Here is a 25,652-nt window from a genome sequence, read left to right as displayed (position 1 = left end):
AAGATTTAATTAAGAGCACGAATTCGCCTTTGCTTTTCGTGATATTTACGACTTAAGGCATCTGCGACTACGTTTGCCTTTCCTTCGTGATATTGAATATCACAGTCGTAATCGCTTAGGATTTCCATCCATCTTCTTTGTCTCATGTTTAATTATTTTTGCCCAAATATGTACCTTAAACTTTTATGATCTGTATAGACAGTAAATTTACTTCCGTACAGATAGTGTCTCCAAATCTTAAGGGCAAAAATTACTGCTCCTAATTCTAAGTCATGAGTTGTGTAATTTTCTTCGTGCTTCTTCAATTGTCTTGAGGCGTACGCAATTACCTTTTTGTGTTGCATTAACACACATCCTAATCCTAGCATAGAAGCATCACAGTAAACTTCAAAATCTTCTGTTCCATCTGGTAATGCTAAGATTGGGGTATTTGTTAATCTTTGCTTTAAAATCCTAAAAGCCTCTTCCTGTTTTGGTCCCCACTCAAATTTTACAGCTTTACAGGTTAGCTTGGTTAATGGCACGACTATATTAGAAAAATCTTTAATAAAGCGTCTATAATAACCAGCTAATCCTAGAAAACTTCTAACTTCCGCTGCTGATTGCGGGGCTTTCCATTTGGTGATGGCTTCAATTTTGGAGGGATCTACGTGAATACCTTCATGATTCACCATGTGTCCTAAGAATTGCACTTCCTTGAGCCAAAATTCACACTTCGAGAATTTGGCATAAAGCTTTTCTTTTCTTAACAAAGTTAAGAGTGCATGTAGGTGCTCACAATGTTCCTCCTGACTTTTGGAGTAAATAAGTATATCGTCAATGAAGATGATCACAAATTTATCCAAATATGGTTTACAGATTCTATTCATCATGTCCATAAATGCTGCTGGAGCATTTGTTAACCCGAAGGGCATGACTGTAAACTTGTAATGTCCATACCTAGTTCTGAAAGCAGTTTTAGGTATGTCTTCTTCTTGTACCTTTAATTGATGATATCCGGAGCGCAAATCTATCTTAGAGAAATATCTAGCTCCTTGCAATTGATCAAAAAGATCATCAATCCTAGGTAATGGATATCGATTCTTAATTGTAACCTTGTTTAATTCCCTATAATCGATACACATTCTCATTGATCCATCTTTCTTCTTTACAAACAACACCGGGGCTCCCCATGGAGAGACACTTGGTCGTATAAATCCTTTACTTAGTAATTCATCTAACTGTTTCTTTAATTCTAACATTTCAGTTGGCGCTAACCGATATGGTGCCTTGGCTATCGGTATCGTTCCGGGAATTAGATGAATTCTAAATTCTACCTCCCTATCAGGTGGTAATCCTGGTAAGTCTTCTCGAAAGACATCTGGGTATTCGGATACTATTGGAATATCCTCCAGTTTCTTACTTTTGGTATTAACAACTACTGAAACCATATATGCTATTCCTTGTTTTCTTGAATAACTGGCCAACTTCATTACTGAAATAAATTTCAGTGGCTTTTGTGGTTTGTCTCCGGTAATTGTTACTAATTCTCCTGTGGGTGTATGAATTTCTATGGAATTTTTATCACAGAGAATTCGAGCATGGTTGGCTACTAACCAATCCATTCCTAATACGACATCGAATTCGGCTAAGTTCATTGGTAACAAGTTTGCAGAAAATTTATGGCCTAATAGTTCTATATTTCCTTTTTGCAAAATCTTGTCTATTTTAACAGAATTTCCATATGCCGTTTCAACTGTAAAAATTTGCCTAAGATTGACTAAAGGTAAGTTAAGGGCTTGGCAGAACGAAGTATTTATAAAACTTTGGTTTGCACCAAAGTCAAATAATACTTTTGCATAAACGTTGTGAACTAAAAACGTACCAGCTATGACATCAGGAATTAGTTCGGCTTCCTGAGTAGTCAATTGGAAGGCTCTAGCGTTCCTCTTGGTAGTTCCTTCAGCCGGTTTAGTCTTGTTGTCTGCTGGTTTGACCAATTTAGGGCAATCTGGCTTATAATGCCCAGTTTCTCCACAGTTGTAGCAGACTGTGGTTTTCTTTCTACAAGTCTCTTCCCGATGGCCTACCATTTTGCAATAGTTACAGGGTTCCCTACATTTTCCGAAATGCTTCTTTTTACAATTTTTGCAATATGGCATGACAGAGGATTGTCCTGTTCCCCTTTTCTTGAAATTACTACCACTACCCACACGAAATCCTTGGGAAATTTTCTGAGCCAAATCTTTTTTTCTATTTTCTTCCCGAGTGCGTACCAGTCCGTCAGTTAGAGTATTGGCTAACTCCACTGCATCGTCAATTGTGCGTGGTCTCGCAGCTTTGACAATATCACGAATCTCGCTAATTAAACCCCAAATATAACGAGAAATAAGTACCGGTTCTGGCGAAGCCATAGTAGGTACAATTCTGGCATACTCAAAGAATTTTGAAGTATACCATCGACAATCTACATCCACCATTCGGTGGCTTAGAAATTTATTCGCCATCTGCTCTTTCTCATATTCAGGGCAGAACTTTCTTTCTATCAGCTGTTTAAATTCCTCCCAACTTATGGCATAAGCCAAGTCACTTCCCTTGGCTTGTAATACAGTATTCCACCATTCCAACGCTTCTTCCTTAAAAAGGTGCGAAGCGTACATGACTCTATCTTCTTCGGCACATTTGCTTATTTTAATTACGGCTTCGGTTTTCTCCAACCAACGTAGTGCCGCAGTTGCCCCTTCGTTGCCTGCAACTTCCACAGGTTTACAGGCAAGGAATTCTTTGTAAGTGCAACCAGGTGTTGCAGCTTTCATTCGTTTATGTTGAGGGGCCTGAATTCTATTGTTATTATTATTACCACCTCCGTTGATACTATTACTTGCAGTATCGTCGTGCGTACGTTTACAAGGGTGAGCTTGCGAAGGCTCAACGGGACTTTTCACTGCAGCGACGATGGCTGGGATAGCATTGACTATTCCTTGAGCAACAATGTTTTCTACATCTTGCCGATTTAGGAAATGATCCTCGTTATTATGTTCTGACTGGTTAACTTCGTTAACTGGTTCATTTACAGCGTGTTCCATCTGAGTGTTTATAAACTATTATTTAGCACAAATACTTGAGTTCATTGTACAATCAAACTTTATTTAAAACAAATAAGCACACAATCCTATAGATTTATTACAACGGAAATTCCCCAAAACATACTATAATCATTACATCCTGCATTTATTTTATTCCCTCATACTTATTTATTTACTAGGGTTGGTCTTTGTGTTACTACTTATCTTGATTACGGATCAAGGTTTGCAGCAGTAGTAGCTAACATATAAAGGTCTGACCATTTTTCATCTAACCTGTCTTCCCATGGTGGGTTTTTACCAATTTTCTTATTAATCACTATTTCTTTGGAATTGGATGTTCCTACTTTTTCTTGGCTTTTTCTAATAATCCAGTCTCTTTTCTCGGGAGTAAGTGGGTTTTCATAAGATGCTTTACGAATAAATATTCCTTCATTGGTATTCACTGAATATCTTGAGGGCTTTGGTTGGGGTGAGATTTTCTTAGTCTTTTGGGTACTGTCTAATTGTTGGTAAATATCCGAGAGCTTTTATTTACCCATTCTGTACATTAACAAATAGGCAATTAATACTTTAATAAAAACAATTAAGAAAACAAATTATCACAAAAACATGTACAGCCAAAATTGTCGACTTTGCGACTATCCGATTTATATATTTTTAATATTATGCTTCCGTACACACAGCTTATCTTACAAGGTTTTATTTAAAACTATTTTACACGATTTATATTTTACTATTATACATTACAACCACACCTCCACCTGCGATCCCTGTTAACTAGCTTTTTCAGAAATGACGCTCCCTCTCGTCATATTACCAGGAGATCTGCTCTCCTACTTCCCGAATCCTATTTCCGGCATCCACTAATTCCTCGCCAAAATGGCGAATTTCTGCTAAGTTCTCGTGACTCATTGGTGGGTTCGGTGCAGGTTCTGGGTCGAATTGAGGGAGAAAAGTGTTAGGGCTATTTATGATATTCTGAAATTGCCAGTCGGCAGACCACCACTGTTCTAAGGTTCCTGGAAAAGGTCTAGGGTGCATAATAGGGTCTGGAATAGCAGGTTCTAGGTTAACAGGCAGTAAGGCTTCTGCTGGGTAGTTAGGGAGAGTTTCATCGGTTGATCCAATGATATCTCCTAGTGACAGTTTACGATCTAACTCTTCCTCCCAAGATAGGGGTTCCTGATTTTGTCTAGAACTCTCTCCAATTTCTATGCCTTTTCCTTTGTCTTTTGGGTCGTCCTTTTTCATGGTTTTCTGGGTCGCTGGCTTCTTCCTACGCACATGCCTCCAACCCGCCCACCTATGTCTCTTTTTCACTACTTTAGGTTTTTCCTGAGGCTGGGCTTTAAATACCATGGGCTCCTCTACGTCCGCCTGGTATCCAGTAATAATACCGGTGATATCCATATCTGTACTATGGATTGAAATATTTTGTAGGGCTTCTGATATTTCATTCATGCTGTTAACACACATGAAGACGCACATAATCCTAAGTTAAAATTTTGTAAACTTAAAATTTCACAGAATCACAGAATGGCAATTAGATAAATTAAGTATTTCTAAAATACTTAATTGGCTTAAATCAGTGGCTCTGATACCACCTCTTTCTGTCACGGCCCCCGTGCCCGGTTTGACTCGGTCCAGGAGCCGCGGGACAGAAAACCCGTGGTATTCATTTTTACAGCGGATGTCTTATCAGGGTCGTTTTAAACTTGAAAATGCCCGAGTATTATTTATTTATAATTCAGGATAAAACCCCGTAATTTACAGTGGAGAAATTTTATAATTTCTTTATTTATACAAACGTGTTTTTTTATTTATTCGAGCCACTACTTTAAGCTTCAGAGTGCTCCTGCGCACTTGTACTTGATTCAAAGTAGGTCACCTGAAACATGTTGTAAAAATACTTTGTCAGCGGGGAAATACTGAGTGAATCATTCATTTTAACTAAAAAGTCACATTGTTATAAATTACAGTATTAAGAGAGATTACAATGTTTTTATCAAACAAATTTACAAGAATAGGTATTTGTCACTCGACCGTATTTGTTACTGTGGTCAAACCACTATTGGGTCCCGTCGCCCCAATAGTGATGACTATCACAAATTTTAGGCTTGCCCACCTAAAGTGATAAAAATAGTAATGTGCACAATACCCCACATACCGGCTGTAATTTGGTGATTACATAAACTTAATCCCTGTAATTATAACTTTGGAAAATAATTTGGAGTATTGTAAAACAGTTGATAAAAAGAGAATGACTCACATTGCAAGTTTAGACGGGCAGTACCTAGCCTACTGATGAGCCGAATAACCTAGTTTAACAATAATGCACACAACCAGGTTAGTAACGAATACAGCCGTTACAATAATTCACGAGATACAACCCTCACAACAAATGACAAAGTGCGATACTTAATATCCAGCGGATTCACAACGAATAACACAGCATAGCTCAAATATCCTGTTGGAATCACGACGAATAACAAAGTATAAACCCAGATTGAGCAGCACTTAAACACTCGTTGGATAGTTTTAATCGATCGGATATCGAATCGTAATAGCGATCGAGTTATTACCCGGTAATGTGGCAGCACCTCGCTACTATATGAAAATTATAATTTTTTCACAGTAAAGCTTCGTTTGAAAACGAATTTGAACGACACGGAATGAAAGCCCCTGGTCTAGGCTATTTATAGCCTGAAAATGACCCTGACGCGGCCCGCGTGGGATCACGCATAGCCTTTACGCGGCCCGCATTGCCGCCTAATCTAGGCGTAGGCCTGATTAGTCATGGGCTAGGTTTAACAGGTGGCCCAAACGTGGCCCGTTTAGGTTTCCGGATAACTTTGAGTTGTCGTGGCCCGCATCAAAGTTCATTCAATCTTTACGCGGCCCGCCCGGACTCATAACTAATCCGGTTATGTTATTAAGTTGAAGCGGCCCGCGTGAGATAGCGTTATATCTTACGCGGCCCGCCTAAAACCCCAAAAATCTGATTTTACTTGATTTTTCATGTAGGTTAGGGTTTTAGGGTCCGGGTTTTCGTATACGGGTATACTAGAATATTTTTGAAGGTCCTTACAATTAATATTAAAAAAACACATAAATAATACTATTCGTCTTAATTTTCATCTTCGCTTTAGCCATATACTCATCTTCATCTTTCTTTGTCTTCATCTTCATCTTCACCTTCGTATTCATCCTCACCTTTGTATTCATCTTCCACTTCTTCTTCACCCTCGTTTGGAATATACCCAACCGATCATGCACGTTGGACCAAATCCAACGCTAACGCGCAATGTGCTAGTCAGGAACGCATTTGATTTGCATTGTTCACTCTTTCAACCATTGTTGCTTGAGGATATCGCTGAAAAGCGTTTGGTTTAGAATTTTGACCTATTGTTTTTCCTTCGTCTTCTAATATCATATTATGCATGATTATACAAGCAAACATAGCATCTTTCATTTTTTCTTTGGTCCATGCACAACAAGGATTTCTCAAATAATGCCAACGCTGTTGAAGAACCCCAAATCATCTCTCAATGCCTTTTTGCGCATACTCTTGAACTTTCTTTAATGTGCTCTTTGTTCATTGATTGGGTCGCTAAACGTCTTTACGAGATATATTCGATCACTCAAATAGTAACCGTGTGGGTAGCAGTTTCCGTTAGCCCAAAAAGAAGCCTCTGCTATTGTACCAGAAATGAAATCCTCTACCACATGCGACTATTCGAATCGTTTATGTCATTGAAGAATAACCGATCGTACCAAGTAAGTTGTAACGCCCAGCATCCCTAAACTTTAAGACACTTGGCGAGATCAGTCCCTGAACTCCGTGTAATTGACAGTTTTTGTCCTTGTGGTTACGTGATGTTGATACTTTGGACGTTTTGGTGTGAATTTTATAAATATTGATGCTTGATGCTAAGATACTTGATTCTTTAATCTAGATTCTTGATACTTGGACTCTTGATACTTGATACTTGGACTCTTGATTCTTGATGCTTGAGAAACGATGATTCTTGACCCTTGAGACTTAAAATGGTGCTTGACTCCTTAGACTCGTGAAGCTTGATTCTTGGTTAAACGAGAGACTGGAGCCTTGTCACTGGCGGAATCTATGAAACTTTGAGACTTCAGTGCTTATGATGTAATCTAATTAATAAGATACCTTACATAAACTAATTGCAACGCAACGCCTAACCCAACGCATAAAATGAATCAAAATTCGGGAACGCGAAAGGATGGATTGGCCAGGGTGGCCGTCCGATCGGATGACCAGCCGATCAGATGACCAGCCGATCGGACGACCAGCCGATCAGATGACACCCAGCCGAACCACCTTCCTCCCTTCTCTCTTCACCTATAAATAGGTTGTCACATCACCATTTCAAGTGACGTGACAGCTCTGACCGAACCAGACGCACGCACACGCTATTTCTCCATTTTCTCATCGATTTCGGTACGTTTCAAGCTAGATTCTTGTACTTTCGTGATCTACACATCATTCTCAACGTGACTCTCACTTGAAATCACACTTTTCACCATGAAATCTCTCAGATCTGAGTTCTTGAGGATGATGTCATCATGATGGTTGTACAAACTATCATGTGATGTCATTCTGAGCAAGATCTAGCTCAGATCTAAGGTATTTGTCACACCCCGATATTTCCACGTATTACCGGTGGGCCCGGTGGGGAGTATCGTGACGTAGTTGATATCATCATAGTCAAACAACACAATATTTAAATGCACAGCGGAAGCAAAGGATAGATTTATTTCAACCGAATAATATTGTAATATTACGTATCACAAACAGTTGAAACAGATCCACAGGCGGATCAAAATAAAGAGGAAACTTGTTCAACAGACTTTAACATCTAAGCTTGCGAGACTTCTATTTGATGCTAGGAGCGACCAGCCTATTATGCCTAGTACCTGCACTTAGTCTTTTTGGGAAAATACGTCAGTCTACACTGGTAAATACAATTTAACTGACTAATTTTGAAAATGTTTTTAAAAATTGATTTGAATGCACAAGGCTCAAAACTTTTTATAACTTGGGATAATTAATTAAATTTAAAATTGTAAAAGAAATACATGTCTGTTATGCGTTAAGTCGCCCGGTTCATAACGGGTTAAAAATTAATAGACACACCACATAGTATAGTCCCGCGGTGGGAACCAGCGGTTATACTTTAATAAATGTAAACACACTGTCGGGTGTACGCCTACACCCGCGTGTTAAGGTCGTGGCCATTTCATGAATGATGCCAAGGATATCCGGGACATGGTCATTAAACTCCCAAAGGCGTAAAACAAACAAAACAAATTTTTAAACGGGTCATATTGATAGTACTCAACTACTAATGAGTTAAGGTCAAATGCCCGACCAAGCGGTATTTTATATACCGTACCCCAAGCTCGTATAAGGGAAAACAAGTTAAAAGTATTTACCTGAGCAAATTTATACAATTTATCCCAGCCGTATACCACCAAGCAAGTACAGATAGCTTTTACTGGGCTCCTAAATCTGGAACGAAGGTTTTTAATAACCTATTAGAATCCTAACGGGTCTTTAATTAAGCCTATGCTTATACCGGTTAGTTTTCAAAAGGAAGACACGGTTCAAACGCATGATAAAGCGAAGACCGATTTAGAATGTGGTTTTGACCCGACAAGCTTGTATGCTTGTTTAATATGGGTAACTTAAACACATTCTGAATTTTGAGACAAAAATGATATGGTTTGACCCGTTTAGGCTAATTTATGCAAACTAGTTACATAAGCCGATCCGAACGCGAAAAGGGCGTAACGGGTAACCACAAGAGTCATGAACAGGTTTCCTAAGCTAATATGCCTTAAATATGTTGTGGTATCAGTAGGATACCTTTCATTATGCCCAAAACGAGTTTAAGACCAATTTATGCCCCGTAGGGGTATTTTGGTCATTTTAAAGGTTATAAGAGAGTTTAAATATCATTCTGAGTTCCAGGTCTGATATAATCAGTAAAAATACTTAGTTTACTAAGTTATAACAGTAGGGTATAGCATATATGTGAAATTTACTACTTATAACCAAACTATGCACCATAGGGGCATTTTGGTAATTTCACATAAGCTTAAAAGGTCAAAACTAGAAATCTGAGTTTAAAACTTTTCCCTTACTGTTAAAATATATAAATTTACTTAAAATATCAGTAGGCATCAACTCTTATATGTTTAAAATGTTTTTAATACATACTATGCGTTAAAAACGCTTAAAAAGACGATTTAGAGCCACTTCCGGGTTTTCAAAGGAAAGCTGATATTTTTATTACTCCAGAAGGCTCAAAATATTGTATTTATCATATTAGATCAGTAGAAAAAGGTTTGGGGTCAAAAGGATTTATAAAACTCATTTTATAGCCCAAAAGGGCAAAACCGGCAATTACCGACTTAGAGCTAGAACCCTATGTTATGCTCAGCCTAAAAATAAATAAAAATCTTTAAAAATCCCAAAATATTATTTTATATCAGTAGGTAAAAAGTTGGTATCAAAAATTGGGTTTAGATAGGCTATACGCTAATTATGCCGTTTAATTAACAAAAAGCTTTCTAATTACGCTATTGAGCATAACTCCTAACCTAGACCTCAAACTGATGTCAAATTTTAAGGACAAGTTTATAATTCTGTAGTGAAGGTTTCTATCCTCTCACATTTTCAAAAATATTGTTTTAAGGTCAAAAGGGCATAATGGTCAACATCTAGGCATTTAACGGAAACAAGCATGAACTATGATTTCTATGGAACCAAGTTGTATAACCTCAGGGGATTATACTAACCTATAATATGGTCCTAATGGAAACCTAAGGCATATCTAAATTAAGCCAAATCGGGTCAGAACTGAAAGTCAAAGCAAAAGTCAACTTTTGCGACTTTCGGTTCCAAACCGAGCCTATACTTAGAATTGTCGGGTTGAATCATGCTTAGGCATGTTCAACTAATATTTACCAATTCATTAAAGTGAGAAAACTGATTTTATGGTTTTTATATTAATAGTTATGTATTTTATTTAATACTAACCCGTTTGACCTTTTATTTGACCCGACAATTTAACTAAGTAAACGTGGTAATTAGGAGGTTAAGGACACTTACAAATGGTCCTTAGTACTGAAAAGAACTTCCAAGGAGGTTTCAAATGCTCAGTTTCCTCCAGAAATGAGAAGATAGTAAGATTGGAATGAAATGGTGAGCTTGAACAATGAAACCCACCTCCTATTTATAGTTTTTGGAGGATGATAGGATGATGACAAGTGTTGTAGAGGGATAACAAGATCATACCAGGTGTCAAATGGTCTTATATTTCAGTGGGCAAGCCCCTAGATTGAATTATGTGTGAGTGGAAACCAGAAACCAGCAGCAGATTTGAATAAAGCTGATTTCAGCAACTTTGAAATATTACAGAACAGCCCCTGCATTTGTTATTTGCTATTTCTGACACATTTAAAGCCCTTTATCCTCATTTCAAGGCTCTATTATGATGCCTAAACATAAGGAATATAAAACATGCTCAAGAACATGTCGGATGTCGGTTCATTTGGCCGTACGGTTGCGTTGTTCGGCTAATTACGACGAAACACGAACGGATGCGAAAAATGATCCAAATTACGCGACGAATGGGATTTTATCAATCCAAACACTAAAATAAAATATTTTAGTGCTTACATAAATTTTTGGGTGTCCGGGGATATTCAGAATGCGAGATATGCGCGAAAGTGCAAACTTGTGCACTTTTTGACACTTTTAGTCCCTGCATGACATAAAAGTTTATTTTTGCGCACCAAACACCTCCGAGCCTATATCTAAGCTATAAAAATAATAAATAGGGTATGTTTAACTCATGGGAATATTTCGGAAGGTCCGATACCCTTCGAATAGGTACACTTTTGCAGTTTGACGCAATTAGTCCTTTAATTGCGCAAACTAGTGCGGAATGTCGTTTAATGACATCCAAGCCTTCCATGGCCCATAATGGGCATTCCCAAGCATATAATTAAATATTACTACGCTCCCGTTCCCTTAAATTGTCACCGAAAGGCATAGATTCAAAAGTTGACGCTTTAGGCCCCTCTATTACGCAAACTTACGCATCTCATCATTTAATAGCATTGAAGCCTCATCTAATACATATTAGGCATTCTTGAAAGTATTATTAAACATCACGATGCTTCGGGTTTGCTAAAAGGTCATTTAGAGGTATAATTAAACATATTGACACTTTTAGCCCCTCTAACTTGCAAAGTTGCGCGTAACTTTACTTATAGGAATAAAAACCTTAGACGGCCATTATTTGGCATTCCCGAGAGTATAATCAAATATCATAAAGCTCCCGGTTGGTTAAAAGGTCACTCAGAGGTAAGAATTAACATGTTGACGCTTTTAACCCTTTATTGCGCAAACTTTCAATTAATTACTCAAACGGCTACACTTGATCAACAAGTGGCTCATTTGTGAGTATAATCATCGTGAGAGGTTATTTAAAACCTTATTTTAGGTTTGCTAACACTTCCAGTCCTTTCATAATCAAAGTTTTTGATTTTTCGAAAAATTTAGTCCCTTAAATTCAATATTGGACTTTATTAGGGTTTATTACACGTGTCAATACAACATTGGACGTGCTTTTACGAGGTGTTAAATCCTCACCCCCTTAAAAGAAATCTCGACCTCGAGATTTGCTAAATTACTGGAAGTACTTTCTGATGTATCATGGACTTAACTTCCACAGTATATTTGGGGTTTCTTCAAGCACCCAAGTCGACCTCTATAATTGGTACATGTACCCTTTTTGGAACTTCTTAACTTGCCGATCTTTAATTGATATGGATTTCTTATTAAACCAAAAATCTTCATTAATCTGCATATCATTAGATGATAATGCTTCTTGACTTATTGGGGAAACATATCCTTAAACCATTAGTGTGGGTCTCATTATGAGTTCCACCAAGCTCCTTAAATGGTTTTTAGCTCGTAAGCTATTTGATCTTGATACATTCGATTCCTTCGAATGATTTTATATATTTAGAGCTTAACTAGCCTGATAATTAATAATTTGGCACACCTTTCCAGGGTGCTATCTTTTGTTGAACCTTATTCCTTAACAAGAACTTAGGAGGGTTGTTATTTTCATTAATCCTTGATTCTCTGCCGAATACTGGCAACTTACAGATGATTATGGATTCGTTCGATCTTATTCGTTGTTCCCAAGGCAACTTTCAGATTCTGATAATTGGACTTACCAATTTTCCGTCTATCATTAGATGTTTAACATTCCATCTATACTAGGTCTCCCAGGGAGCAGCCTTAATACTTATACATCAATTATTATAGAAAAGCTTATCTCAAGGTGAGATGGTTATTCCAATCACTGCTTAAAACTAATCTTAAGGGATGGCTAACCCTTGCCGTTAGTCGAACAAATCGACGATCCTACGCAGCTGATGGCGATTCTTAATTGTTGCCTAATTAGGGTTGCGGTAATCATTGCATAAGCAAAATGAACCGTCTTTTTAATTAGCAATACCAACTCATAGAATATTTGAGTTGGTCTATATGAACCCATATTTTAAAACTTACTTAATCAGGGTTTTGATCATTCCATAGTCAACATGGAGTTTTCACAATACTCCAGCCCAAAACGGGATGTTAATCTTAACTCTACCTGCCTCTAAGGAGGTAAACAGGGTAATTCTTTGGAGAAGATAATCAAGACACACGGAGATTACAAAGATTTTCCAAATCTCATACTCCAGTCCATCCATCATTGCTTGTGTCAGATAAGGGACACATTCACATTACGAGTCTATGGATTCCCTTAATCAGAGACATTTACTTGGACAATTCCATTCTGGATATCTTCTTTGAATACCATTAGCTGACTTTGGTACCATATGACCATCGAAATATCTTTGTGGTTCCATGCATTAAACCTCCATACTGATCAGGCATGGAAGCAATCTATGGAACTTATTAAGATACCCAATCCTTATATGGCGCTTTTTGTCATACCATCTGGTATTCGTAATCAATAGAGATCCAAGAGATATCAATTATATGCTGACGCACTTCCTTCTAGAGATAGGATACTTGTAAAATTTTACGACTGAAGGTCTCTGACAAGAAGAGAAGAAATGGTTCTTATGATTTCGCCTGTAAGTTTTACCTTATACTTAATATCTGGGGTTCTTACGGGAAAAATTTCTAAAAGTTTGCTAAGCTTATGGTCTTATGAGAGACTTAGCGGTATCTGAAACCAACGTAACTCTTAAAATCACAATAAGGGATTTGTATGGTGCCATTATTAATGTGAACTACCTCTAATCATTCATCGGGAGGGTTAAACGCCTCCATTCTTAATCCTTTTAAACTTAGCTGTGAAATTTTTGATAAATTCTAGGGCAAACTCAGCTTTGACTGGTTATTCCTTAATCTATATAATGTGAGTAGCTGAGGTAGATCCATAATGGATTTATAATGAGCAGACTTTGACAACTTAATGTGACCTCTTATTGCCGTTACTAACCACCAATAGTTATTGCATTAAGCTTAGATTTCTGGGTAAACTGAATAGGGCACTATCTCAGCCAATGAATTAAAATTTGCGACATACTGTCGACAGTCTAGAACTTTTATGGTGAGAGTCAGAAAATTCTTATCCCATCTTTTTCCATTTCGTGATGCGGATATTAGGTTTTTCTAATAAGGTCCTCAGAACTTGGACCATCCAATAATGTATAAGAGGGTCTTTCTTGTGGACTTCATTAATGTCCTTACTAGTTATGGTTATTGCCCTCGAATGATTGTGATGCATACCTCACCGTGTCCTTTCCAGCATTACTGCTGATACACCTTAATGGTTTCTACTTCATCCAACAATTTCCTGTAATCGATGGCCTCTTTTTACTATTGAAGTCTCTTGACTTCCAAGAGACGAAGTACTTTTTAAGTACATCCTAAAAGGAATGGGGCTCCTTGCCATATATGCTTTTGTTGGGTTTATTCTTCGCATTTGAAGTATGAACATAGCTCTTCCTATGAGCAATGACATGTGTTTTAAAGTGAGCAGCATTAGGCTCCTTGAGCCTTTTCATGAATTTTCTTATAGCCTTTTTAACAGCTGCATTAAATTACCGTTTTGGAGATTAACTCCATTAACGTTGATGTTCACATTTGATGCACCATTAACATTTGTCGCCTTTCTAGCCTCGCGACCGCTGTTTGTCTTTTCTGAGTTTTCCATACTCGAAGCTTTGGTATTAAATACCAAATTTAGCAGATACATAGGCAATCCATACCATATGTCTCCTTGAATTGTCAAAGGCTTACCATAAGGAGTCTTGATGACTACTTGCTTCTTATTACCCACAATATGGGCTTGGTTACAAGACGACCAATCCACTCCTATCATTATATCGAATCCCTTTATTTTAACGGAAACAAGGACAGCGGAAAAGAATAATTCCTAATGGATATAAAACATCCATCTAATATTGCTGAAGCAGTCTCTGAGGTACTATCGGCCATTTCTACTTCATACCTAACGTTTAGAGTTTTAACAGGCAGATTTAATAATTTAATAAATCTATTGTCTACGAAAGACTTATCTGAACCTGATTCAAATAATACTCTAGCATGAACGTTATTGATAAGAAAGTACTTGTTGTGGCATTGTCATCCCGAATAGCCTCTTGAGTATCCATTTGAGAGCCTCTAGCTTTGGTCTTCTTAGCTTCCCCAGGCTTCTTGGTTTTATTTGGGCAATTAGTTTTCGGTGTGCCCTATTTCCTTACAACCATAGCAGGTTGCGTCCTTTATGTCTTGGCACTCCAAAGTTTTGTGCCCTTCTTTATTGCAGATTCCACAAGGCTTAGCTTGTGAATTCCAAGTGCCCTTCTCTTTAGTCGCCTTCTTTGGGCAGCGAGTCTTTACACGTCCTTTCTCGCCACATCCATAGCATGTGGCGTCCTTCAAGTCCTTGCATTCATGAGTCTTGTGATCTGTCTTCCTACAGATGCCACATCTCATGATCTGCTCATGGATACATTTTCCGAAGTGCTGTTTCCCGCAGGTTTTATATTTGGGTTTTGCCTTATTTGGCTTAAACTGGTTATAATTTGGACCAGTCTTACCCTTTTTTTGTAACCCTTATTTGGGATATTCTCACACATTTGCTTATGATCCTTTAATACTCGGTCCACTGCTTTGTTTACGGCTATTTCTAACATAGCCTGTAGCTCAGTGCCTGTTAAGATCGGTCTTACAGTATTACTCCGATCAACTGGATGATTGTGGGCTTCATACGAATCCGCCATGATGGAGCTTTGAAGGCTAAAAACCGGGTAATAATAATTTATTTAATTATATAACCAATCGTCGAATTTTATGTTTAAATAGCCATGGTGAAATTAAACCTTATAGGCCACTAGATAGTATAAGATTTATTTGATTATGTTTTGCCTAGGTTTTTAAATAAACCATCTTTGGTGTTTACACAGAATCTAATCCTTCTTATTTATTAGACAGGGGATATAAGTCACAACTGTCAATGTCGTACAGACACTTTATACAGCGCAACGGCTTGTTTCAAAGGATTTTTAGATGGCACAAGGCCTTGTCACAAGGACAATCTAAAACATAATCAATGATTCCTTTGGATCGGAAAAATTTCATAACTCATTACCTTTTGACAGGAAGTTATGAATAACTATCTTTATCATGAATACATCTTTACCCGTAGGCATACATCTCAAATGGACGTTTTGATATATCATGTTCGACGATTTTTAGCAATGATTTATTCTGATCATTTAGGCTAAAGAAGGGGTTTGGAAATTCCCAATATAAAGATGACAAATGTGATTTTATCGCATCACTGTTGTCAGGAGTGTTAACATGTTTATCAAGGAATTGAATCTCTTTTAAACAGGTTTTACTATCATAGCTAGGTTTTTACTGACATTCAAGCTAGGTTATACCTTTTAAGATTCTTTTTAATATATTCACTGGCAAAATAAGGAATGATATTTATTTCTATTCAGGATTTTCATTATAATTTTCCTAAACTTATTTAAAATATAACTATGGCACAAAAGGCCAAGTCACAAGGGCAACTTTAAATTATAACCCATGATTTTGTAGAATCAGGTATTTAGGCTTTGAACATCGTTCATTGCCTTTTCTTGACAGGGAGTTGTAGGCTACGACTGTCTTTTGTCTTATATGACAATGAATATGGCCCGTAAGCATTACATCCTTAATGGATGCTTTATTCACCAAATAAGAAGGATTTCGGGAGAATCCAGTATAAGGATGAATTATGTGATTGAATCACATCTGCCAGGAATGTTAACATGTTTACAGGTGTTTACAAGGATTTGACACTTTAGAATAGGCTTATATGAAGTTACTAAAATTTATAACCCATGGTTTTTCACCGAACGACTGTTTACCTCATCTGACCTTGCCACGTAGCTTTAATTGCTACATAAAGAAATAATGGACAAGGTTTATTTTAGAAGGTTTTACAGTATTATGATTTATTAACCATGGTTTTAATAGCCATTTTTGGTTAATTTGTTAATCATTCATATATTCAGGACCTTTATTACAATCCTATATTACAGTTTAATATTGGCACAAAAGGCCTAGTCACGTAGACAAGTTTAATTTATAACCAGGATTCTCACAGAATCGAGGTATTAGGGTCTGAATCCAAGTTCATTACCTTTTCTTAACAGGGAATTGTAGGCTACCACTGTCTTTAGTCCCAGAGGACGTTAATTATTGCCCGTAGGCACTTCATCCTTAAGGGATGGTTACATAATTACAGGGAAATTACATTAACCCAATTTTAAGATAGCCTGTGTGATTTTATCACAACACAGTTTGCCAAGCATGTTAACATACTTTCAGATGTTAACAAAGTTTAGAATCTTTTGGATAGGTTGTACCATCTTGGCCATGTCTGCAATGACATTTAGGCTAGGTTTTACCTTTAAGATTCTTTTTAATATTTAACGCAGAACAATCCTAAACTGAGATGTTAACAATGATCTGAATCTAATTGAGGAACTACCATCTTGGCCCTGTCTTCAGATGACACACGAGCTAGGTCTTGTCCTTTTTAGATTTTTCCATTTTATTATAATGGTAGATCTTATAATAGGAACGTTATTTTAAATCTAACCATTCCATTAAAATTTAAACAATTACATGGTTGCCCTAAACGGGACTTCTACAAAAATGACTTGCCCATGCAGGGCTAATCAGAAAAATAACAAAGGAAACAAATAAGAACAAAATAAAACGAATTAGGATTAGTCGTAAGTTCTTGTCTAGACTCAAGAATTAAGAAATGTGCAATTGCGTGACTGAGATTAAACACAAAAGGCTAGTGTTTAATTCACTCAGCGTTGGCTCTGATACCAACCTGTCACACCCCGATATTTCCACGTATTACCTGTGGGCCCGGTGGGGAGTATCGTGACGTAGTTGACATCATCATAGTCAAACAACACAATATTTAAATGCACAGCAGAAGCAAAGGATAGATTTATTTCAACCGAATAATATTGTAATATTACGTATCACAAACAATTGAAACAGATCCACAGGCGGATCAAAATAAAGAGGAAACTTGTTCAACAGACTTTAACATCTAAGCTTGCGAGACTTCTATTTGATGCTAGGAGAGACCAGCCTATTACGCGTAGTACCTGCACTTAGTCTTTTTGGGAAAATACGTCAGTTTACACTGGTAAATACAATTTAACTGACTCATTTTGAAAATGTTTTTAAAAATTGATTTGAATGCACAAGGCTCAAAACTTTTTATAACTTGGGATAATTAATTAAATTTTAACTTGTAAAAGAATTACATGTCTGTTATGCGTTCAGTCGCCCGGTTCGTGCCGGGTTAAAGATTAATAGACACACCACATAGTATAGTCCCGCGGTGGGAACCAGCGGTTATACTTTAATAAATGTAAACACACTGTCGGTGTACGCCTACACCCGCGTGTTAAGGTCGTGGCCATTTCATGAATGATGCCAAGGATATCCGGGACATGGTTATTAAACTCCCAAAGGCGTAAAACAAACAAAACAAATTTTTAAACGGGTCATATTGATAGTACTCAACTACTAATGAGTTAAGGTCAAATGCCCGACCAAGCGGTATTTTATATACCGTACCCCAAGCCCGTATAAGGGAAAATAAGTTAAAAGTATTTACCTGAGCAAATTTATACAATTTATCCCAGCCGTATACCACCAAGCAAGTATAGATAGCTTTTACTGGGCTCCTAAATCTGGAACGAAGGTTTTTAATAACCTATTAGAGGGGTCTTTAATTAAGCCTATGCTTAGACCGGTTAGTTTTCAAAAGGAGGACACGGTTCAAACGCATGATAAAGAGAGGACCGGTTTAGAATGTGGTTTTGACCCGACAAGCTTGTATGCTTGTTTAATATGGGTAACTTAAACACATTCTGAATTTTGAGACAAAAACGATATGGTTTGACCCGTTTAGGCTAATTTATGCAAACTAGTTACAAAAGCCGATCCGAACGCGAAAATGGCGCAACGGGTAACCACAAGAGTCATGAACAGGTTTCCTAAGCTAATATGCCTTAAATATGTTGTGATATCAGTAGGATACCTTTCATTATGCCCAAAACGAGTTTAAAACCAATTTATGCCCCGTAGGGGTATTTTGGTCATTTTAAAGGTTATAAGAGAGTTTAAATATCATTCTGAGTTCCAGGTCTGATATAATCAGTAAAAATACTTAGTTTACTAAGTTATAACAGTAGGGTATAGCATATATGTGAAATTTACTACTTATAACCAAACTATGCACCGTAGGGGCATTTTGGTAATTTTACATAAGCTTAAAAGGTCAAAACTGGAAATCTGAGTTTAAAACTTTTCCCTTACTATTAAAATATATAAATTTACTTAAAATATCAGTAGGCATCAACTCTTATATGTTTAAAATGTTTTTAATACATACTATGCGTTAAAAACGCTTAAAAAGACGATTTAGAGCCACTTCCGGGTTTTCAAAGGAAAGCTGATAGTTTTATTACTCCAGAAGGTTCAAAATATTGTATTTATCATATTAGATCAGTAGAAAAAGGTTTGGGGTCAAAAGGATTTATAAAACTCATTTTATAGCCCAAAAGGGCAAAACCGGCAATTACCGACTTAGAGCTAGAACCCTATGTTATGCTCAGCCTAAAAAATAAATAAAAATCTTTAAAAATCCCAAAATATTATTTTATATCAGTAGGTAAAAAGTTTGGTATCAAAAATTGGGTTTAGATAGGCTATACGCTAATGATGTCGTTTAATTAACAAAAAACTTTCTAATTACGCTATTGAGCATAACTCCTAACCTAGACCTCAAACTGATGTCAAATTTTAAGGACAAGTTTATAATTCAGTAGTGAAGGTTTCTATCCTCTCACATTTTCAAAAATATCGTTTTAAGGTCAAAAGGGCATAATGGTCAACATCTAGGCATTTAACGGAAACAAGCATGAACTAGGATTTCTATGGAACCAAGTTGTATAACCTCGGGGGATTATACTAACCTATAATATGGTCCTAATGGAAACCTAAGGCATATCTAAATTAAGCCAAATCGGGTCAGAACTGAAAATCAAAGCAAAAGTCAACTTTTGCGACTTTCGGTTCCGAACCGAGCCTATACTTAGAATTGTCGGGTTGAATCATGCTTAGGCATGTTCAACTAATATTTACCAAGTCATTAAAGTGAGAAAACTGATTTTATGGTTTTTATATTAATAGTTATGTATTTTATTTAATACTAACCCGTTTGACCTTTTATTTGACCCGATAATTTAACTAAGTAAATGTGGTAATTAGGAGGTTAAGGATACTTACAAATGGTCCTTAGTACTGAAAAGAACTTCCAAGGAGGTTCCAAATGCTCAGATTCCTCCAGAAATGAGAAGATAGTAAGATTGGAATGAAATGGTGAGCTTGAACAATGAAACCCACCTCCTATTTATAGTTTTTGGAGGATGATAGGATGATGACAAGTGTTGTAGAGGGATAACAAGATCATAACAGGTGTCAAATGGTCTTATATTTCAGTGGGCAAGCCCCTAGATTGAATTATGTGTGAGTGGAAACCAGAAACCAGCAGCAGATTTGAACAAAGCTGATTTCAGCAACTTTGAAATATTACAGAACAGCCCCTGCATTTGTTATTTGCCATTTCTGACACATTTAAAGCCCGTTATCCTCATTTCAAGGCTCTATTATGATGCCTAAACATAAGGAATATAAAACATGCTCAAGAACATGTCGGATGTCGGTTCATTTGGCCGTACGGTTGCGTTGTTCGGCTAATTACGACGAAACACGAACGGATGCGAAAAACGATCCAAATTACGCGACGAATGGGATTTTATCAATCCAAACACTAAAATAAAATATTTTAGTGCTTAAATAAATTTTTGGGTGTCCGGGGATATTCAGAATGCGAGATATGCGCGAAAGTGCAAACTTGTGCACTTTTTGACACTTTTAGTCCCTGCATGACATAAAAGTTTATTTTTGCGCACCAAACACCTCCAAGCCTATATCTAAGCTATAAAAATAATAAATAGGGTATGTTTAACTCATGGGCATATTCCGGAAGGTCCGATACCCTACGAATAGGTACACTTTTGCAGTTTGACGTAATTAGTCCTTTAATTGCGCAAACTAGTGCGGAATGTCGTTTAATGACATCCAAGCCTTCCATGGCCCATAATGGGCATTCCCAAGCATATACTTTAATATTACTACACTCTCGTTCCCTTAAATGGTCACCGAAAGGCGTAGATTCAAAAGTTGACGCTTTAGGCCCCTCTATTGCGCAAACTTGCGCATCTCATCATTTAATAGCATTGAAGCCTCATCTAATCCATATTAGGCATTCTTGAAAGTATTATTAAACATCACGATGCTTCAAGTTCGCTAAAAGGTCATTCAGAGGTATAATTAAACATATTGACACTTTTAGCCCCTCTAACTTGCAAAGTTGCGCGTAACTTTACTTATAGGCATAAAAACCTTAGACGGCCATTATTTGGCATTCCCGAGAGTATAATCAAATATCATGAAGCTCTCGGTTGGTTAAAAGGTCACTCAGAGGTAAGAATTAACATGTTGATGCTTTTAACCCTTTATTGCGCAAACTTTAAAATGGTGTGTTACTGTTGTCTCAGTACGTGCCATGACGTCGCCATTACTTTTCAAACTTAGAAACTTTATGAAATTGGTAAACAAGAACAATAGGCCAGCCGATGGGACAGCCTACTTCACAAGAGGCCAGCCGATCGGACAACTGTCCGATCGGGCAGCCTCTCTTCATTAAGACAACCATTGTCACCAAACTCATAAGGTCATCCGACCGACTGTCCATCCGATCGGACAGCCAGCCGATCCAATGACTGGTTGACACTTTATTCAATCTCTATACTTCGCCCGACTCTTACCCTATTGCAATCTAATCAGGCTAATCTCAAAAGAGCTCCCTTTGATCCAATAACAGTTGCGACTGTTAAGCAATCACTGTGAGTATACTCGATCCCCTTTTTACTTTAAACTTTTGGGGTGTAACATGTATTCTATGAAACTTAAACTTGATTCTTTGGAAACTTATACTCTATCCTATGTGAAACTTGTGAATCTTGACTCTTGACTCTTTGTTCTATGTGACGTTTAATCCAGAGTGTGTAGTTCCGCCTTAACAATAGTAGCGCTATAGGAGTAACGCACCTCCCCGTTAGTCTTTGGGGTATTGTTAGGAGGAGACATATAACCTCCCGTTAAACTTTGGGAAAGGCACTTAACACATTGGAAACTTGGGCTATCACTGCGTGGACTGCGACACTAGCACGGCCGAAACTATTTTATTGTTTACACTATGGATATGAGTTGTTTTAATCTATCATTCTATTATCAAACTTGTATCCTCGCCAATACTTTTGTATTGATATTTTCATACATGTTGCAGGCTGATAGGATGCTTTGGAATGCATGGAATCCATCTAGGGGGTGCTTAGAAACGTCACCTAGTTAACTTAGAACCTCTTGAAACAATTTGAACAATATTCGTTATGGTTTGTAATTGATACTTGTGTTGGATGTGTTTGATGTTAGACAATACTATGATGAATTGGATCTAATTTCTATTGGAACAAATAGTGTTATGGAATCTCATGAGCAATCTGAACGCTTAGTGCTCGCACCCTGATGTTTCCACCATCGGTTGGGGTGTGACAGATTGGTATCAGAGCCATAACTATAGGGAATTAGGATAAGTAGGAATACTTGCCCTAGTCTATAGTTTTAGGAACTTGACTCTTATTTTTTGTTTAAGACTTATGCATTCTACCGTATCTGCTTCCTAGCAGCACATGTTCCTATTAAACTTACATGCCTTTCCTAAGGCTGCTATAATGTACACTTTACACTATGAAAACACTGTTACACAGTGTTTATTTTAGCACGAGATTTGCCCACAGGATAGGAGTGACATCCGAACCTTGAGGGGAAATCTCCATATTATTCTAAGTCGGTTTTGTCTGCGAATGAAAGCCTACAACACTTACGGTACGATGTTGTCAAGATAGAGGTGAAACTCAGACCTTGATAACTAGTACCACTCCTTGATGATTTTATGTCTCGCCAAAGTCTCGTAAATGCCAATCAATTGAGTACGTGAAATGACTAAAAGGACGAATATCGTAGGCCTAACATCGATGACGTACTTGTCTAAGTAAGTCAAGACGCGTTACCTCAATTCGATAGGGGTTCGAATCACTTTGGTTAGTCGCCGTTCCTCTACCCGGAACAATCTTATGTTTGAAAAAGCATATCTCTTTTTTTGATTATCTCGATTTTATGAAGGTGGCTTTACTTATAAGATTTTGAACTTAATTCTTCATTTATTTATAAAAACTTTTACGCAAATTGACCTTGTCCGCAACCTAAAACATAAACTCTAAGCTCAGATCGAACTAAATTTATGAAGTTTTATTCTATGTGTAATCTATATGGTAAACTTAATCGACTATTGTATGATATGTTGTTGAGGTGTGAAACACTAAGATGACATGGAAGTACGGGACAGAAGTGGTGTGTCTGAAGCATGGTGGATACGCCGCTGGTACTTCCTATATATAAGTGCTTCCGACATATTACCAACTTTCGTACCAAGTGCCATGCGAGATTTAGTGTTTGCAGACTGTCGTGGAACGTGTATGTACTCTATGGAACGTCTGTGTAATCTATGGAACGTCTGTGTAATCTATGGAACGTCTATACAATCTATGGAATGTCTATGGAAAGTCTATGTAATCTATAAGAATTCTAGCATGGTCTAAGGTTGATCTATTGTGTTAAGCTATGATAGTCTAGCATGATAATCTATTTTGAGCTAATCTATGTTAAACTACCTTGAACTGTTGGATTAATCTATGATCATTTACTTGGTTAGTCTATGTTAAGTTATCTACTAAGGCAAGCTATGATAATCTATCAATATAATCTATGTCAATCTATGAGATGATCTATGTTAATCTACTTGGGTATTCTACGATGATTTATTTTGAGCATTCTATATGATGTAATTGAGTAATCTATGAGTGATCTACGGTAATCTATTAATCTATGTGGACATATGATGATGATGATGATTGTTACTTTGAGTGTGGCGACACGTAGTATGACACCGAGTACGAGGAGAGGCGATGTGCCCGGAGCGTGGTGGATACGCCGCTGGTACTTCCTATATATAAGCGTTTCTAACATGTTGACCAAACTTCGTACAACGTGCCATGTGAAAGTCGTGCGTTTTGTGGTGTTAGTCTATCTCGAATCATAATCCTTTAATCAATCATGAGTGAATCTTATTATGGGACTTCGTAACCTAGACTTATACAATCCTCTTGTTGGATCTTTAGGATGTCTTCTTGAAAGCTATCCGACACTCTCAGGAAATCTAGGGAGAAGTCTCAGAAAAAGATGATGTCATTTATGGCTGACCGGATTGCTCGAGTCATGCCAAAGATCGTCTCTGAGCTCCAAGGATCAAACACTCCTCCATCCTCTGTGGACTCCAAGGCTGAGAAACAGAAGCCTACAAAGTTCAACTACAAACATTTCATATCTTGCAACCCTAAGTCTTTCACGGGCAGTGATGGAGTGACTGCTATGCTCGAATGGTTCGACAGCATCGAAGTTACCTTCATTAACAGCGAGTGCCCAGATCATCTGAAAACTAGGAGTGCGACTGGGATGTTTCAGGGCAGAGCATTAGAGTGGTGGTCGAATGAGAGAAACATCCGTTCAAATGAAGAAGCCTATGCTCTTCCATGGGCTGAGGTGCGAGAACTCATGATGCTCGAGTTCTGCCCTCCTCATGAGCAGTTGAAGCTTGAAGAAAATTTTTGGCATCTGAAGCAAGTTGGTGATGACAACCTGGCGTATACTACTCGTTTTAAGCAGCTGAGTCTCATCGTTCCTCACTTGGTTTCGACTCCTAAGCGGATGATAACCAAGTATATCAACGGCCTACCATCTGCAATGCGTGATTCTATCGAGGCAGCTCAGTTGGATACAATTGAAGAAGTCTATCATTTGGCAGCAAGTTTGAACAACAATCATGTGCGTGATAAGCAGTTTGCTACCCCTGCTCCTTCAAAGACTGCCAACCAAGTGACCCAGCAGCCTAGTGGCAGCAAGAACAAGAAAAGGAAGTCTCAGGGTTCGGGATGCAACGCTATTGTCCCTGCTGCTAACCCTGCTGCTAAACCTGTTCCTACTCCTGCTGCTGCTGCAAACCCTGCTGCACCTGAAGCGAAGAAGCAATACACTAGATCTCACCCAAGGTGTACCACTTGCAACTATCATCATTAGACAAACTCTGCATGTCGTCTGTGCACCAACTGCAACCGCTATGGTCACACGACCCCGTATTGCCGTCAAGCTAACCCTACCCTAGTTCAGCAAGTCCCAGTTCAAGCAGCCCAAGCAGCACTTCCAGCTCCTCCACAGAACCCAGGACGAGCCAATGCCGTTCGTGCATGCTTTCAGTGTGGGGATACTACTCACCTTCGCAATCGTTGCCCACAGCTGAACCAAGAGCAACCGGCAGCCGCTCGTGGACGAGCGTTTAATCTCAATGCTAACCAGGCTCGCAACAAGAACGACGTGGTGAATGGTATGTTTCTCATTAATAATCTCTATGCTTCGATTCTATTTGATACTGGTGCCGACAAGAGTTTTGTGTCCGTGGACTTCGAGTCTTTGATAAATTGTACACGCTCTAAGTTACCTGAGTCGTTCTCTGTTGAGGTCGCCAATGGTAAGTCGATTCTTGTAAATTCTATCGTGCATGATTGTTCCTTGATACTTAACAATCACGTATTTGCTATTGATCTTATCACAATGCGTTTGGGTAGTTTTGATGTCATTATCGGTATGGATTAGTTGCGTAAGAACCATGCCGAAATCATGTG

The 25,652-nt window shown here is 37.8% G+C and overlaps 1 protein-coding gene across 1 annotated transcript; it reads right to left on the bottom strand.

Annotated features, from left to right (window-relative positions):
* Positions 1-14,871: 14,871 nt before the first annotated feature.
* On the bottom strand, positions 14,872-15,422 carry LOC110913674 (cellular nucleic acid-binding protein-like). Its single transcript, XM_022158499.1, has 2 exons — positions 15,240-15,422; positions 14,872-15,138 (listed from the first exon to the last, which is right to left on the bottom strand). Exons 1-2 carry the CDS (start codon positions 15,420-15,422, stop codon positions 14,872-14,874), a joined length of 450 nt encoding a protein of 149 aa, XP_022014191.1.
* Between the last annotated feature and the right edge of the window lie 10,230 nt (positions 15,423-25,652).

Source organism: Helianthus annuus, chromosome 15 (genome assembly GCF_002127325.2).
Source record: "Helianthus annuus cultivar XRQ/B chromosome 15, HanXRQr2.0-SUNRISE, whole genome shotgun sequence".
NCBI lineage: Eukaryota > Viridiplantae > Streptophyta > Magnoliopsida > Asterales > Asteraceae > Helianthus > Helianthus annuus.
This window is presented reverse-complemented; position numbering and strand designations above follow the sequence as displayed.

What these genes read in the sequence shown, in the direction of transcription:
- LOC110913674 (XM_022158499.1), bottom strand. Translation starts at nt 15,422, where the DNA reads ATGGCGGATTCGTATGAAGCCCACAATCATCCAGTTGATCGGAGTAAT. An exon ending in ATAAGGGTTACAAAAAAAGG is followed by an intron (nt 15,139 to 15,239) that starts GTAAGACTGGTC and finishes ATCCATGAGCAG; the next exon opens with ATCATGAGATGTGGCATCTG.